This window comes from Schistocerca serialis, chromosome 10 (assembly GCF_023864345.2).
Source record: "Schistocerca serialis cubense isolate TAMUIC-IGC-003099 chromosome 10, iqSchSeri2.2, whole genome shotgun sequence".
In the NCBI taxonomy this organism is placed as follows: Eukaryota; Metazoa; Arthropoda; class Insecta; order Orthoptera; family Acrididae; genus Schistocerca; species Schistocerca serialis.
Window position 1 is genome coordinate 121,223,291 of NC_064647.1, and position 15,397 is coordinate 121,238,687.

The 15,397-nt window shown below is 42.9% G+C and overlaps 1 protein-coding gene across 2 annotated transcripts in view; it reads left to right on the top strand.

The window, feature by feature from the left end:
• The window catches only part of LOC126424971 (uncharacterized), a 248,448-nt gene that overhangs the window by 145,050 nt on the left and 88,001 nt on the right, over positions 1-15,397 (top strand). Inside the window, exon 1 of one of the 2 annotated variants that reach the window (XM_050087854.1) lies at positions 5,020-5,176. The exons of the other annotated variant lie outside the window; for it this stretch is intronic. Within the exon in view, the coding sequence (XP_049943811.1) occupies positions 5,156-5,176 (21 nt within the window). The 5' untranslated portion in view covers positions 5,020-5,155. Of the gene's footprint in view, positions 1-5,019; positions 5,177-15,397 lie in introns of those variants that run through there. 2 annotated transcript variants of the gene reach the window in all.

Below are 15,397 nucleotides of genomic sequence, written 5' to 3' on the forward strand. Positions count from 1 at the left end.
CCAACTTTGTTGTATGGGAGTGAAAGCTGGGTGGATTCAGGTTACCTTATCAATATGGTCGAGGTTACGGATATGAAAATAGCTAGGGTGATTGCAGATACTAGTAGATGGGAACAATGGCAGGAGGGTGTCCACAATGAGGAAATCAAAGAAAAACTGGGAATGAACACTATAGATGTAGCAGTCAGGGCGAACAGGCTTAGGTGGTGGGGTCATGTTACACGCATGGGAGAAGCACGGTTACCCAAGAGACTCATGGGTTCTGCAGTAGAGGGTAGGAGGAGTCGGGGTAGAGAGAAGGTATATGCATTGGGTTAAAAATGATTTTGAAGTAATAGGCTTAACATCAGAAGAGGCAGAAATGTTAGCACTGAATAGGGGATCATGGAGGAATTTTATAATGGGGACTACGCTCCAGACTGAACGCTGAAAGGCATGTTGTTGTTGTGGTCTTCAGTCCTGAGACTGGTTTGGTACAGCTCTCCATGCTACCCTATCCTGTGCAAGTTTCTTCATCTCCCAGTACCTATTGCAATCTACATCCTTCTGAATCTGCTTAGTGTATTCATCTCTTTGACTCCCTATACGATTTTTACCCTCCACGCTGCCCTCCAATGCTAAATTTGTGATCCCTTGATGCCTCAGAACATGTCCTACCAACCGGTCCCTTCTTCTAGTCACGTTGTGCCACAAACTCCTCTTCTCCCCAATTCTATTCAATACCTCCTCATTGGATATATGATCTACCCATCAAATCTTCAGTATTCTTCTGTAGCACCACATTTCGAAAGCATCTATTCTCTTCCTGTCCAAACTATTTATCGCCCATGTTTCACTTCCATACATGGCTACACTCCATACGAATACTGTCAGAAACGACTTCCTGACACTTAAATCTATACTCGATGTTAACAAATTTCTCTTCTTCAGAAACGCTTTCCTTGCGATTGCCAGTCTACATTTTATATCCTCTCTACTTCGGCCATCATCAGTTATTTTGCTACCGAAATAGCAAAACTCCTTTACTACTTAAAGTGTCTCATTTAATTCCCTCAGCATCACCCGACTTAATTCGACTACATTCCATTATCCTCGTTTTGCTTTTGTTGATGTTCATCTTATATTCTCCTTTCAAGACACTATCCATTCCGTTCAACTGCTCTTCCAAGTCCTTTGCTGTCTTTGACAGAATTACAATGTCATCGGCGAACCTCAAAGATTTTACTTCTTCTCCATGAATTTTAATACCTACTCCGAATTTTTCTTTTGTTTCCCTTACTACTTGCTCAATATACAGATTGAATAACATCGGGGAAAGGCTACAACCCTGTCTCACTCCCTTCCTAACCACTGCTTCCCTTTCGTGACCCTCGACTCTTGTAACTGCCATCTGGTTTCTGTACAAATTGTAAATAGCCTTTCGCTTCCTGTATTTTACCCTTGCTACCGTTAGAATTTGAAAGAGAATATTCCAGTCAACATTGTCAAAAGCTTTCTCTAAGTTTACAAATGCTAGAAACGTAGGATTGCCTTTCCTTAATCTTTCTTCTAAGATAAGTCGTATGGTCAGTATTGCCTCACGTGTTCCAATATTTCTACGGAATCCAAACTGATCTTCCCCGAGGTCCGCTTCTACCAGTTTTTCCATTCGTCTGTAAAGAATTCGTGTTAGTATTTTGCATCCGTGACTTATTAAACTGATAGTTCGGTAATTTTCATATCTGTCAACACCTGCATTCTTTGGGATTGGAATTATTATATTCTTCTTTAAGTCTGAGGGTATTTCGCCTGTCTCATACATCGTGCTCACCAGATGGTAGAGTTTTGTCAGGACTGGCTCTCCCAAGGTCGTCAGTAGTTCTAATGGAATGTTGTTTACTCCCGGGGCCATGTTTCGACTTAGGTCTTTCAGTACTCTGTCAAACTCTTCACGCAGTATCGTATCTCCCATTTCATCTTCATTTACATTCTCTTCCATTTCCATAATATTGTCCTCAAGTGCTTCGCCCTTGTATAGATCCTCTATATACTCCTTCCACCTTTCTGCTTTCCCTTCTTTGCTTAGAACTGGGTTGCCATCTGAGCTCTTGATATTCAGACAAGTTGTTCTCTTTTTCTCCAAAGGTCTCTTTAATTTTCCTGTAGGCAGGATCTATCTTACCCCTAGTGAGACAAGCCTCTACATTTGTCCTCTAGGCATCCCTGCTTAGCCATTTTGCACTTCCTGTCGATCTCATTTTTGAGACGTTTGTATTACTTTTTGCCTGCTTCATTTACTGCTGAAAGGCATAATCAGTCTTAAATGATGATGATGATGATGATGATGATGGTGTGTATCCAGTCGTGCAGTACACTTCACCCCTTCAACGTGTTGCTATATAGAATGGTCATCAGTATACTTAAGTGTTGCGAAGTGCCTGTTTGTCATCTGAACAGTGACCGCAAGACAACCTGGAATGAGTGTGATCAGAGCGCTGGCGCGTCAGACTGCAACTGGAATGCTGGAGTGGGTGCGACGCCACAGCAGGAGAGGGAGCGGCCACAGAACTGGAGCAGACTGGCTGGAGCGTCGCAGCAACAGTTCCAGCCAGCTGCAGGCGCTGTCGTTAAAACTGCCTGCATGTCGCGGAACTGCCGCTACCGCTGTAAAAACGATATTAAAGCCGTGCAGGAAGCCATAGCCGTGCGGCACCAACTTTAACGGCCCCGAGTCACCCACTTAGAGTCTCGGAATGTGTCGTGTTACCAACTCGAGGGAGACGCTAAAACTTTAATTTGTAATAGATGGCCTAGATTTTCGTACGATTATCCTATGTAACGCTCCAGTTACATACGTACTTTCATTGCCCGCTAAAATACCGGGTGATCAAAAAGTCAGTATAAATTTGAAAACTAAATAAATCACGGAATAATGTACATAGAGAGGTACAAATTGACACACATGCTTGGAATGACATGGCGTTTTATTAGAACCAAAAAAATACAAAAGTTCAAAAAATGTCCGGCAGATGGCGCTTCATCTGATCAGAATAGCAATAACTAGCGTAACAAAGAAAATAGCAAAGATGATGTACTTTACAGGAAATGCTCAATATGCCCACCACCATTCCTCAACAATAGCTGTAGTCGAGGAATAACGTTGTGAACAGCACTGTAAAGCATGTCCGGAGTTATTGTGAGGCATTGGCCTCGGATGTTGTCTTTCAGCATCCCCAGAGATGTCGGTCGATCACAAAACGCTTGTGACTTCAGGTAACCCCAAATCCAATAATCGCACGGACTGAGGTCTGGGGACCTGTGACGCCAAGCATGACGAAAGTGGCGGCTGAGCACACGATCATCAACAAACGAAGCGCGCAAGAGATCTTTCACGCTTCTAGCAATATGGGGTGGAGCGCCATCCTGCATAAACATCGTACGTTCCAGCAGGTGTTTATCAGCCAGGCTGGGGATGATGCGATCCTGCAACATATCGGCGTACCTCTCACCCGTCACGGTAGCTGTTACAAAACCAGAATCACGCATTTCCTCAAACAAAAAGGCCCGATAACGGTAGATGTGTTACATCCAATCCATACCGTGACTTTCTCGTCACGCAATGGAGTTTCCACGACAGTTCTAGGATTTTCGGTAGCACAAATTCAGCAGTTGTGAGCGTTGACAGACCCTCGGAGCGTGAAATGAGCTTCGTCGGTCCACAACACGTTACTCAATCAGTCGTCATCCTCTGCCATCTTTTGAAACGCCCACACTGCAAATGCCCTCCGCTTCACTAATTCGCCAGTTAACAGTTCATGATGCCGATGGATTTTGTACGGATAGCATCGGAGGGTACGCCTCAGTGCCAACCAAACAGTAGTGTATGGAATGCCTATGCGACGTGCGACGTGCGACTGCACGAGCGCTGACTTCCCCGTGCATAGACGAACCAGCTACAGTCTCCATTTCTTCCTGAACTGTCTCAGCAGCAATACGCCTCGTGCTCGGTCGGCCACTACGGGGTCTTAACAACCCGTGGATTCCAACTTCGAAATCATTCTCGCCACAGCTGCATTTGTCAACGGACCTTTACCCCTTGGAATCCCCTTCCTATGGCGATAGGATCGTAACGCTGAACTAGCACATTCCCCATTCTGATAATACAGCTTCACTAAAAACGCCTTTTCAGGTAACGTCAACATGCTGCGACTGCTGGCGCATCTGATTCTCTCTCTCATTACAGCTCCTTTTGTACACGATTGTCATGCGCAGTCACTGACATTTTGCTGTCCAGCGCCATCTGTCGGACGTTTTGTGAACTTTGTTTCTTTTTTGTTCTAATAAAACCCCATGTCATTCCAAGCATGTGTGTCAATTTTTACCTCTGTATCTACATTATTCCGTGGTTTATTAAGTTTTCAAATTTATACTTTTTTGATCACCCGGTACAACCGAGAGCTGTTATTAATGCCAACTGTATGCTTCACCGTGTTAGACATGGTAAAGTGTTGTGTTTTTGTCGGTCCATACTTTTGTCCATCCTCCACTCCTGTAGCTCTGCTACACTACACTGCAGTGCTGTCATACTTGTGTCGGACGAAGACACGTGTCACGCTTTACGCTCCCTAGACTGAAGTACGCGCTTTCCGGCTACTTGCCGCAACTCGTTAAGACCTTCGTTCAAAGCCGTAGGGTATCAAATAGCCGGCTATGCGCAGTACGCCGGAAACCGTATCGTGTGACGCAGCGTTAAGGCCTGTTACAGAAACCCAGCGGTGACGCAGACACTGGCAGGGCCGTACGCAGTCCGGAGGAAACGCATCCGTAGGCTTCCCCAACTAGTACTACCGGCACCTCTATTGCGTAATACCGCAGATAAAAAGAAATGCGGCAACGGGAGAAGACGGCGGAGGAGGAAAATGTTGGAGAGAGGGGAGGGTGTGGGGGGTGTGGGGGGTGGGGGGGGGGGGGGGGAAGCAGATAGAGGAGAGCCGGTCGCGACTGCGCATAAAAAGGACCCGCGCAATGTCGTCGCGTGGACTATCGACTTGGCGAGTGCGTACTGGGTGGCCGAGCTGTGAGGAAGACCTGTTGCAGGCCCCTGCACTAGCCTACACTCCACACACTCTACACCAGCGTCCAGCGGTGCGTCCCCAGGAGACAGCTCAACACAACTATGACGCCTGCGGTGAGCGTGGTCAGTACAGCTAGTATGCATTTTATCGTAGACCTGTAGACCGCTATGTGGGGTGGAGCGTTCGCCAGCGACGCATTCGTCCCTGCTTATTCTGAGCACCTTATTATGCATTTCTGTAGAGGAGAGCGTTGTTCCTTATCACCGAGCGAGGTGGCGCAGTGGTTAGCACACTGAACTCGCATTCGGGAGGACGACGGTTCAATCCCGCGTCCGGCCATCCTGATTTAGGTTTTCCGTGATTTCCCTAAATCGCTCCAGGCAAATGTCGGGATGGTTCCTTTCAAAGGGCACGGCCGACTTCTTTCCCCGTCCTTCCCTAATTCGAATAGACCGATGACCTCGCTGTCTGGTCTCCTTCCCCAACCAACCAACCAACGTTGTTCCTTGCTACACTTTACAGACTTTCGCCTCTAGCCGTATCTGTAATAGTAGTTAAACGTATTTTCTTATTTTAAGGGGGGTAGAACGTCAAACGGGCCGACTTGGAGCAGGAGAGGCATCACAGGACGTTTTAATTTCCACTGTCTATACTTTCACACATAAATTCATAAGACTTTGTCAGCATCACCAGGAAGGATTCAGGATTCACACTCATTTCAGTGGAAGTTCGAAAACATAACAAAATCATATTTTTTACATGTGAAATTTCATCAATTTTTCACTTACTTCGCCGGCCGGAGTGGCCGTGCGGTTCTAGGCGCTACAGTCTGGAGCCGAGCGACCGCTACGGTCACAGGTTCGAATCCTGCCTCGGGCATGGATGTGTGTGATGTCCTTAGGTTAGTTGGTTTAATTAGTTCTAAGTTCTAGGCGACTGATGACCTCAGAAGTTAAGTCGCATAGTTCTCAGACCCATTTCACTTACTTATGGCTGCCTTTGTTGCTATGGATACAACTTCTTCATAAGTTAGAGAGATTCTTCGATGATTTTTGCACAGCATACATACCATACTTATAGGTGTATTAAACTCTAGAATTTATTTAATTTATGAAAAAACGAATGAGCTGTTATATTTTAAACTTCATGTTTAGAAAAAACACAAATTTTGTTGTTAATTACCTCAATTTTTACCACAGTTTTTAATAGATGTGGAAAATTCTATAGTTTCATACGCCTTTAAGTATGGTATGTGTAAAATTCATCGAACAATCTCTCTCAGTTTTGAAGAAAAGTGTACTTATAGCAACAAATGCTGCCATTAGTAAGTGGAAAAAAATGATGAAATATCACATCTAAAGAAAATTGTTTCGCTATGTTTTCAAACTTCCACTGCTATGAGTGTAAATTCTGAATCCTCCCTGGTGATTCTGACAAAGTTTTATGAATTTATTTGTAAAAGTATAGACACTGGAAACTAAAATGTCCCGTGGTGCCTCTCCTGCTCCAAGTCGGCCCGTTTGACGTCCTACACCCCTTAACCGACACAATTCACTTTGCAAGTGCTGCAATCTATTTCTAGGAATTACCTTCCAAATGAAAGACTTATCCCAGGCCACTGAGCCACACAAAATTATTATTATTATTACAAAATGTATATACAGCCACATCGGTCGCAAAAAAGTTTTTCATAATTGACCATGGTTTCGATTGTACTAGGGCTATCTATATCAGAATAAAAAATTACATGTATTACGTGTAATCACACCATGCTCAGACGTTATTAGCCATGGTGTGATTACATGCAACTCATGTAATCTTTTATTCCGATAAAGAATGCCCTAGTGCAATCGAAACCATGGTCAATTGAGAAAAAATTTTGCGCGGCCGGTGTGGCTGTATACACATTCTGTAATTAAATAATTTACGGTTGCTGGATCTCAGCCAATAAAAATGTTGAAAACTTCATTATTATTATTATTATTATTATTTGCGCCGAGAACATGTAGGACCATGCAAAGCATCCTCCCTCATTTGAGCATTCTTTCTGATCTTCAACGATTCTCTTTTTTTTTTTCATGGAGTCACTTACGATTCTCTGCTCATTTTGTCCCTGCTTTCTTTAGGACCTCATTCTCTGACCTAACATCCCTCTTGTATGTTTTGTCTCTGTGTATGTTTCTGCCTCGAACTTCTATTGGGTCGATTTGTGATTTTTCTAGGTCAAATCTGCTTGTGAGATCCATTTTGTTGTTGACCTGAGCCCTTGCCTGTGTCACAATTCTGCTGATGAGTGTCGTTGGTGGTAGCATGCTGATGTATCTGTAGAACTTCAACTTTCTGTTTCTTACATCTGCTGATATGTTTGACATCTTCTCTGTGCTTTTCCTAGAATGTTATGTGTATCCTTCTTCTATCGGCTTTCGACCGAGAAATCTTCTCATGATTCTGAGTCCTTCTTTCAGTATGCTTCCCATATCGTTTTTGTGTGGAGTGTTAGTGTCTCCCTCGTATACAATATTTAGGCCTTGATTACTGTTTTGTAGTGGCTGATCTTTGTTTGACTGGCCCCGTATTTCTTATTACACAGGTTGTTCGGAAATTCCCATTATTAACTTCTAGAACTTGTAGAGGAAAGTGAGTACATGACCCTTTGAATGGGAATTTGCGTCGGGAAACGTACCGTTTCATTGTTAAAGCCGTCAGAAAACGTTTGCTATTCATGCAGGCGACAGGTTAGTCATGGTGTCGGGGGTGCTTACGTCGGTTAGGCTGATACCAATTGATGTCTATCCCACGTATCCGACCTGGTTCAGGTATCATACACGTGTTTGTGAGTTTAGGACAACATGGTCGAGCACATGTTTGCAGAATACACCGACATGGCCCTTGTGTATGTATGGTGAAGCTCGTCGCCTTTATCAAGATTGCTATCCACAACGTCCGACTCGTCATATACCTTTTTTGCCACAATTACCCAAAGTCTGCGATAAGGGCGTACCTTCAGCGTCAACAGGCGTGACTGTGGCGCTCCAAGGACACGTCACACATCCGAATTGGAAGAAGCCGCACTGCTTCACGTTTCCTTTTCGTTTCTTTGGTTATTCATGTGCGGAACTGTAAAACTAGTGATGCAGTTGGCGACGCCCAATAAATGACTTGTAAAAGTGGTTGCATTACGCACATGTTTTCAAATGTTTGTAGCACGGAAACGGTACATTTTCGAACAAGGGTTCCAATCCAGAATATTATCTACTCAGTCCCCTCTTCAACTCCTGGAAGTTTGTAACGGGAATTTTGGAACATCCTGTATAAGTCTTGCCTTCTGTGAGATTTTTTCTCCTCCTTTAGGTTCGAAGATTTCACCTACACATTTGAAAAGTGTATGTCTTTTTATGTTGCCGCATTTTAGGTCTAATTTTTGTATGCTTAATTTTGTGTAGAGCAATTCACACTTCTGGAAAGAAACTTGCGGGGGAACTTTTTCTGCGCATTCCTTTAGTATTTATGTTTGTTTTGTTGCTGTTGCTTCGTTATCCGACAGTATAGCCCGATCTTCTGCGAAAGTTAGTTTCGAGATTTCTGTCTTGTCTCGGGATCCTCCTAGTCGTGTTGGTTTTCAGTGTCCTTGCATTTTCAGTTCTTTTTCCCATTCCCTCATTACTTTCTTCAGTATTAGGTCGAACAACAGTGGAGATAATCCTTCGCCTACTCCAGTTTTGATCATGAAGGGGTCAGAGATTTCACTCATGAATTTCACTTTCGATGTTGTGCCATCCCATGTCTGATCAGTTGTAGTGTTTCTGAGCCGAGTCCTTGTTCTTCTAACACGTTGAATTATTATTACTACTATTGTTATTATTATTGTTGTTATTCTTATTATTATTGCATAAATTACTCTATAGCATTAAGGTGTTTCCAAATGTGAAAACGTGTTCCGAGGTACAACATGGTCACGTACCGACGAACAAATTTTCCATTCTTACATGCGTGTCTGTTGTTGTTATTGTTGTAGTCTTCAGTCCTGAGACTGGTTTGATGCAGCTCTCCATGCTACTCTATCCTGTGCAAGCTGCTTCATCTCCCAATACCTACTGCAACCTACATCCTTCTGAATCTGCTTAGTGTATTCATCTCTTGGTCTCCCTCTACGGTTTTTACCCTCCACGCTGCCCTCCAATACTAAATTGATGATCCCTTGATGCCTCAGAACATGTCCTACCAACCGATCCCTTCTTCTGGTCAAGTTGTGCCACAAACTTCTCTTCTCCCCAATCCTATTCAATACTTCCTCATTAGTTATGTGATCTACCCATCTAATCTTCAGCATTCTTCTGTAGCACCACATTTCGAAAGCTTCTATTCTCTTCTTGTCCAAACTATTTACCATCCATGTTTCACTTCCATACATGGCTACACTCCATACAAATACTTTCAGAAATGACTTCCTGACGCTTAAATCTATACTCGATGATAACAAATTTCTCTTCTTCAGAAACGCTTTCCTTGCCATTGCCAGTCTACATTTTATATCCTCTCTACTTCGACCATCATCAGTTATTTTGCTCCCCAAATAGCAAAACTCCTTTACTACTTTAAGTGTCTCATTTCCTAATCTAATACCCTCAACGTCACCCGACTTTATTCGACTACATTCCATTATCCTCGTTTTGTTTTTGTTGATGTTCATCTTATATCATCCCTTCAAGACACCATCCATTCCGTTCAACTGCTCTTCCAAGTCCTTTGCTGTCTCTGACAGAATTACAATTTCATCGGCGAACCTCAAAGTTTTTATTTCTTCTCCATGGATTTTAATACCTACTCCGAATTTTTCTTTTGTTTCCTTTACTGCTTGCTCAATATACAGATTGAATAACATCGGGGAGAGGCTACAACCCTGTCTTACTCCCTTTCCAACCACTGCTTCCCTTTCATGCCCCTCGACTCTTATAACTGCCATCTGGTTTCTATACAAATTGTAAATAGCCTTTCGCTCCCTGTATTTTACCCCTGCCACCTTTAGAATTTGAAAGAGAGTATTCCAGTCAACACTGTCAAAAGCTTTCTCTAAGTCTACAAATGCAAGAAACGTAGGTTTGCCTTTTCTTAATCTTTCTTCTAAGATAAGTCGTAAGGTCAGTATTGTCTCACGTGTTCCAGTATTTCTACGGAATCCAAACTGATCTTCCCCGAGGTCGGCTTCTCGTGTCTAACAGTAGAAATTACTTCTCCGAATTCGCATTCCTTGACACCAGCTATATTAGGTACCTAGACCTACTACTCAATAATGACATGAAAATTTGTGCTGGACCGCGACTCGAACCCAAAAATTTCTCGTTTATCGTGAGGTTTCCTTTTTTCCCACTTCGGTCATCCGTCTCCGTGGACGCTCATAGGACCGACCCAAACAGTCACATGTTATACTGTCTACATCCTTACATCGTAGTTCACTGAATTCATCACCTAATGCTCGCATCGTTACTTGCATTCCCTCAATTGGGATAACAGGCTTGTAATGCGTATAAGCGTGTTTGAAAGAGCACACGCTGTTGACTGTCCACAGCTGTACTAATTTCTATTGAAATTTAAAAGCGTTGCAATGAGAGAATCTTGTCAATGTGTGTTATTTAATAGTCTCTGCGTTCATTATTGCTCTGCTACACAGCAATATTCAGTGAGTTAAATCAAACGAAGCGGAAACATTATCAAAAACAAGTTACACGTCAAACTATTGGAAACTAACAAAAATTTTCATTTTTAAGACGTGTAAAAATTATACCATTTGTGAGACGTAAGATTCAAATACATACAATAAAAAAAATTGATAACTGACGACATGTTTGAGGAAGCCTTGATTTCTAGTGGTATACTAATTCGAAAATAGCGTCTAGATTATTATTTTTTTTATTAGTGATGACAGGTTTCTACATCAGTACCACATAATATTCAGATTTAGCACTGCATTGTGCAGTTTGTAAGTGATGACTCTGCTGACAAACTGCAGCCTGCAGCACCATTTTGTATACTTCAACGAAACAGCAAGAATGGTCTGAAGACACTTTTCTTTATCTGATGTACGCCTGAGGTGGCAAACATGAATATCAGCTATTAAAAAGGTTGTTCTGTTTTTCGAAAGATTCTGTCGAGAGCAATTTTTCATGTTATGCCGTCTGCTTTGGCGTGACTTTTCTGTGTACATTCGTTTGACTCTATAGGCACCACATTTTGCTGTTACGAACGTTAAAAACACATCTGCAAGTTTAATAAGTAATGCTCTGTCTTCAAAAACCAGTCTTAATTAATTATAACCATTGTTGACGACGAATTGCACCTGTCATTTAAACTGCCATGAGAAATCGTTTTCGATAAAGTACATTTTAGCCAGCTAACACACACACAGTGTTTATTCAGGATTTATCGCTCGCCAACTTGAGGCTGGTGTGCTTCCCGTGCGAGTAACTTGTTGTCACCTAAAAGCCGCAACTTCCTTCCCGTTGGTTCATCGGATATCCGAGCACCACGGCGAGGCCCAGATGGCCTGATTTCCTCATCCTGAAGTGAGAGCCGGCCAGTGTAGCCGAGCGGTTCTAGCCGCTACAGTGTGGAGCCGCGCGACAGCCACGGTCGCAGGTTCGAATCCTGCCTCGGGCATGGATGTGTGTGATATCCTTAGGTTAGTTAGGTTCAAGTAGTTCTAAGTTCTAGGGGACTGATGACCTCAGAAGTTAAGTCCCATAGTGCTCAGAGTCATTGTTTTGAACCTGAAGTGATAGTCAACTTACAGCGCGGCGTCAACAAACCTTTCTCTGCAAAACTTCAATTGCAAACCTTCCATTGCTGTCGGCCCACGGTTTACTCCCTCCTCATACTTAGAATACTAGCAATTTCCTCTTGACTTTCCTGATGATGTTAGGAAGTACCACAAACATTGTCATTCTTCTTCTTCTTCTGTATCGTCTCCTTGTCCCACGTCACGTAGGGTCTGCGTTGCTCTTCTGGATCCTTCTCCTCCATAGTACTCTATCCATTGCCTCTTCCTTCCTCCATCCTTTCTCCCTTAGGTCTCCGGATATCTTATCCTTCCACCCCATCTTCGGTCTTCCTCTCCTTCTCGCTCCTTCAATCTTTATATCTTCAACTACCACCTTAGTCTGCTCTCTTGTATCTTTTCCCCCATGGGTCCCACTTTCACAGCTCCTCTAACAAATTCATTCCTAATCCTGTCATTCCTTGTTACCCCACACATCCACCTCAGCATCCTCATTTCCTCCACTTCCATCTTCCTTTCCTGGGCTACTGTGATTGGCCATGTCTCTGCCCCGTATATCATAGCAGGCGTTACCACCGACTTGTACACTTTCCCTTTCAACCCAATGCTCACCTTGTCACACAACACTCCACTCATTTTCCTCCAGTTGTTTCAACCGCAATTTATTCGGTGTTGTATCTCGCTTTCCCGTCCCTCTCCATGTACGACCCCAGGTATTTAAATTTGCAGACCGGTTTCAGCTAATCACCCTGGATCTTGCTGAAGGCATAATCAGTCTTAAACGATGATGATGATGATGATCCTGGATCTTGCAAGACCTCATCTGTACATCCTTCAGTGCTAAATATTCTGACTTTGTCTTGCTAATTTTCATCTCTCTTTCTTCTAGTGCCTTTCTCCAATCCTCCAGCTTTTCCTCAAGTGTGTCGATGCTCTGCTCACACAGAACCACATCATACGCAAACACCATATTCCACCACAAACATTTTCATTACCCGTACAATAATACCGACCCAACAGAAAAACGGGAAAAGGCAAATAAAGGAGAAGATGACACATGTTCAACAACCTCTGCAGAGGAAACTAGATATTTTACAAACATAAAAAAATGGCACTGTATCTCTGACAAAGTTATTATCTACTCTGAAATTTGTCTCTGGAGAAGAATGAGTTGTCCGAAATATATCATTTGAATTTGTTTTTAAAACTGTTTGGAGTGTCTAAAAGCACTTTTGATTCGCGAGAGAGGTGCTGAAACATTGTTATATTTACATCGTTCGTATCAGTGCAATACTAAGGCTAGGTGCCCGCATCTCGTGGTCGTGCGGTAGCGTTCTCGCTTCCCACGCCCGGGTTCCCGGGTTCGATTCCCGGCGGGGTCAGGGATCTTCTCTGCCTAGTGATGGCTGGGTGTTGTGTGCTGTCCTTAGGTTAGTTAGGTTTAAGTAGTTCTAAGTTTTAGGGGACTGATGACCTAAGATGTTAAGTCCCATAGTGCTGAGAGCCAGCCTAAGGCTAGGTTGCGAATATTGGAGATAATGTTTGGTTCCAGAGTTACATTTATCAACACTTCTGCTATCTTCAAACTGTGTCAACAAACTCTATGTGGGAGTAAGTGTACTGAGGAGCTGTTATTAGAACGTCTTTGTTTTTTAAAACTTGTCTGCCTGAAAATCGGGGTTGGACTCCAGACACTAACCTCACAGCAGGTCTCTACCGTGTGAATAATTTCTTCGTACCCACGAAATTACCCAATAAATGTTTCCACACTACACTGAAGAAAAATAGAATCTAACTTTCTTAAGTTTTCGTCTCTAAATTCAGCATTTATATGCGAGAGAAATTGTAATATGTGGTTTCAAATTCAAGTTCTCGTCATTATGAACATTCAAGAACATTTTGGTATGCAGTTGTGGGTACTTCTTGCATCGTGCTCTATTGTTATCGATAAAATGTCGTCTTCTGTAGAGGACTGAATGACATGTCCGTGTGGATTTTTCTCTTAGGCCATTTACTAGGGAAAGAATGTATTTTTCCTTGAACCGTTTCAGTAGACCATATGTAGGGAGTAGAACAAACAAAGTATTGGCCCTCTTGTGAAAATAGAATATTTCTTTGCTACACGTACTGTGCTCTGTCCCCTTCAAGGTGCTGCGTGGCATCTCCTAGTATTTTGAGTCGATCATAATTTTAACGACTGCTACAGATAGCGGAATGAAAGGTGCAAACTACGTTAACAGAGAGATAAAGTTCCATAACATGAGTGATACGGCCCAAGGCGAGAGTGTACTTCGAGGTCTCCCGTTTTACACTAACTAGAGTAGGAAGCAGCATTATTTACTCCACAATTACGACAGTAACTGCCTCGCAATAACTGTGAGGCAAACAGTTCGAGGTTTTCTGTGAAACTGATATGTGGCACGGTAATAGTAGCAGTACTGCAGCACAGCTTTAAACAGATTGAAACTTTCCTCTGTATCGTCATCGCATGAAGTCCCACCTCCTGCAGTGGGCGGAATCAACGAACTTCAAGACGTACGCAGATTAGTCAACACATTATGACCACATTTCTTAACATTGTGTTGCTCCACGTCTGGAACGCATTACAGCAACGATTCTGGGTGGCATGGGTTCGACAAGTCCTTAGTTATTTTCCGAACGTAGGTGGCAACAGACTGTTGCGCACAAGTCACGCATTTCCTGTAAATTACCGTCCCAGATGGGTTCCATAGGGTTTATATCAGGCGAATTTGGTGGCCACATCAGCGTGAGTTTACTGGCCATGGCGTCAGCATGAATTCATCATGCCTGGTACGTGGTGCTTACTGGAATTAAGGAAAACATTTAAGGGGCTACCCACCAATATAACTTTCTTGTCGCACAACCTGTTTATTTAACGAGATATAAACTGTGTTTTCAGACAATCGAAGCATTTAACCAATAAAATTTTCTTTAACAAAATTAACAAATTTGCAAAATTCTTTTGACGTTAAATCTAAAGTTGAATAAGCTTTTAATGTTTGCAGAAGAAATCTGAAGTACTGTACTACAAAATAGCAAACAATATAATTCGAATAACTTACGGGTTTGCTGCTGGGCGACGTCGTCGACCACCGCCGATATTTCGGCCATTCTTAAGGCACAACTGCAAGGAAGAATCTATGTTCAAGGGAATTTAATACCTCGGTTCACAGAGGAGAAACAAGGAAGATGCCACACACAGAACAAGTAACCGCAAAGTCAACACGCAACCAAAGATAATCAGAAATATCGATAGTGACTATTAATCAACAGGTGAGGTAGCCCTAATTCTGTCCCTCTGTTTTTTGGTGAGAGACAGAGCCGGATTCCAAGCAGCATTTAGACAAAATCCACCATCTCTGTTTATAAGGTTGCTTGATAATTTGATTTCAACAGCTTCCTTAATGACACTATCGCAATAGCTGGACGTGCAAGCCAGAATCTCCGTGTTGTTGTATTCCATAGGATGACCTGGGTCAAGGCAATGTTCTGCAATAGTGGATTTGCTCGGTTGTTGTAAGCTTGTGTGACGCTTACGATCAATACACCG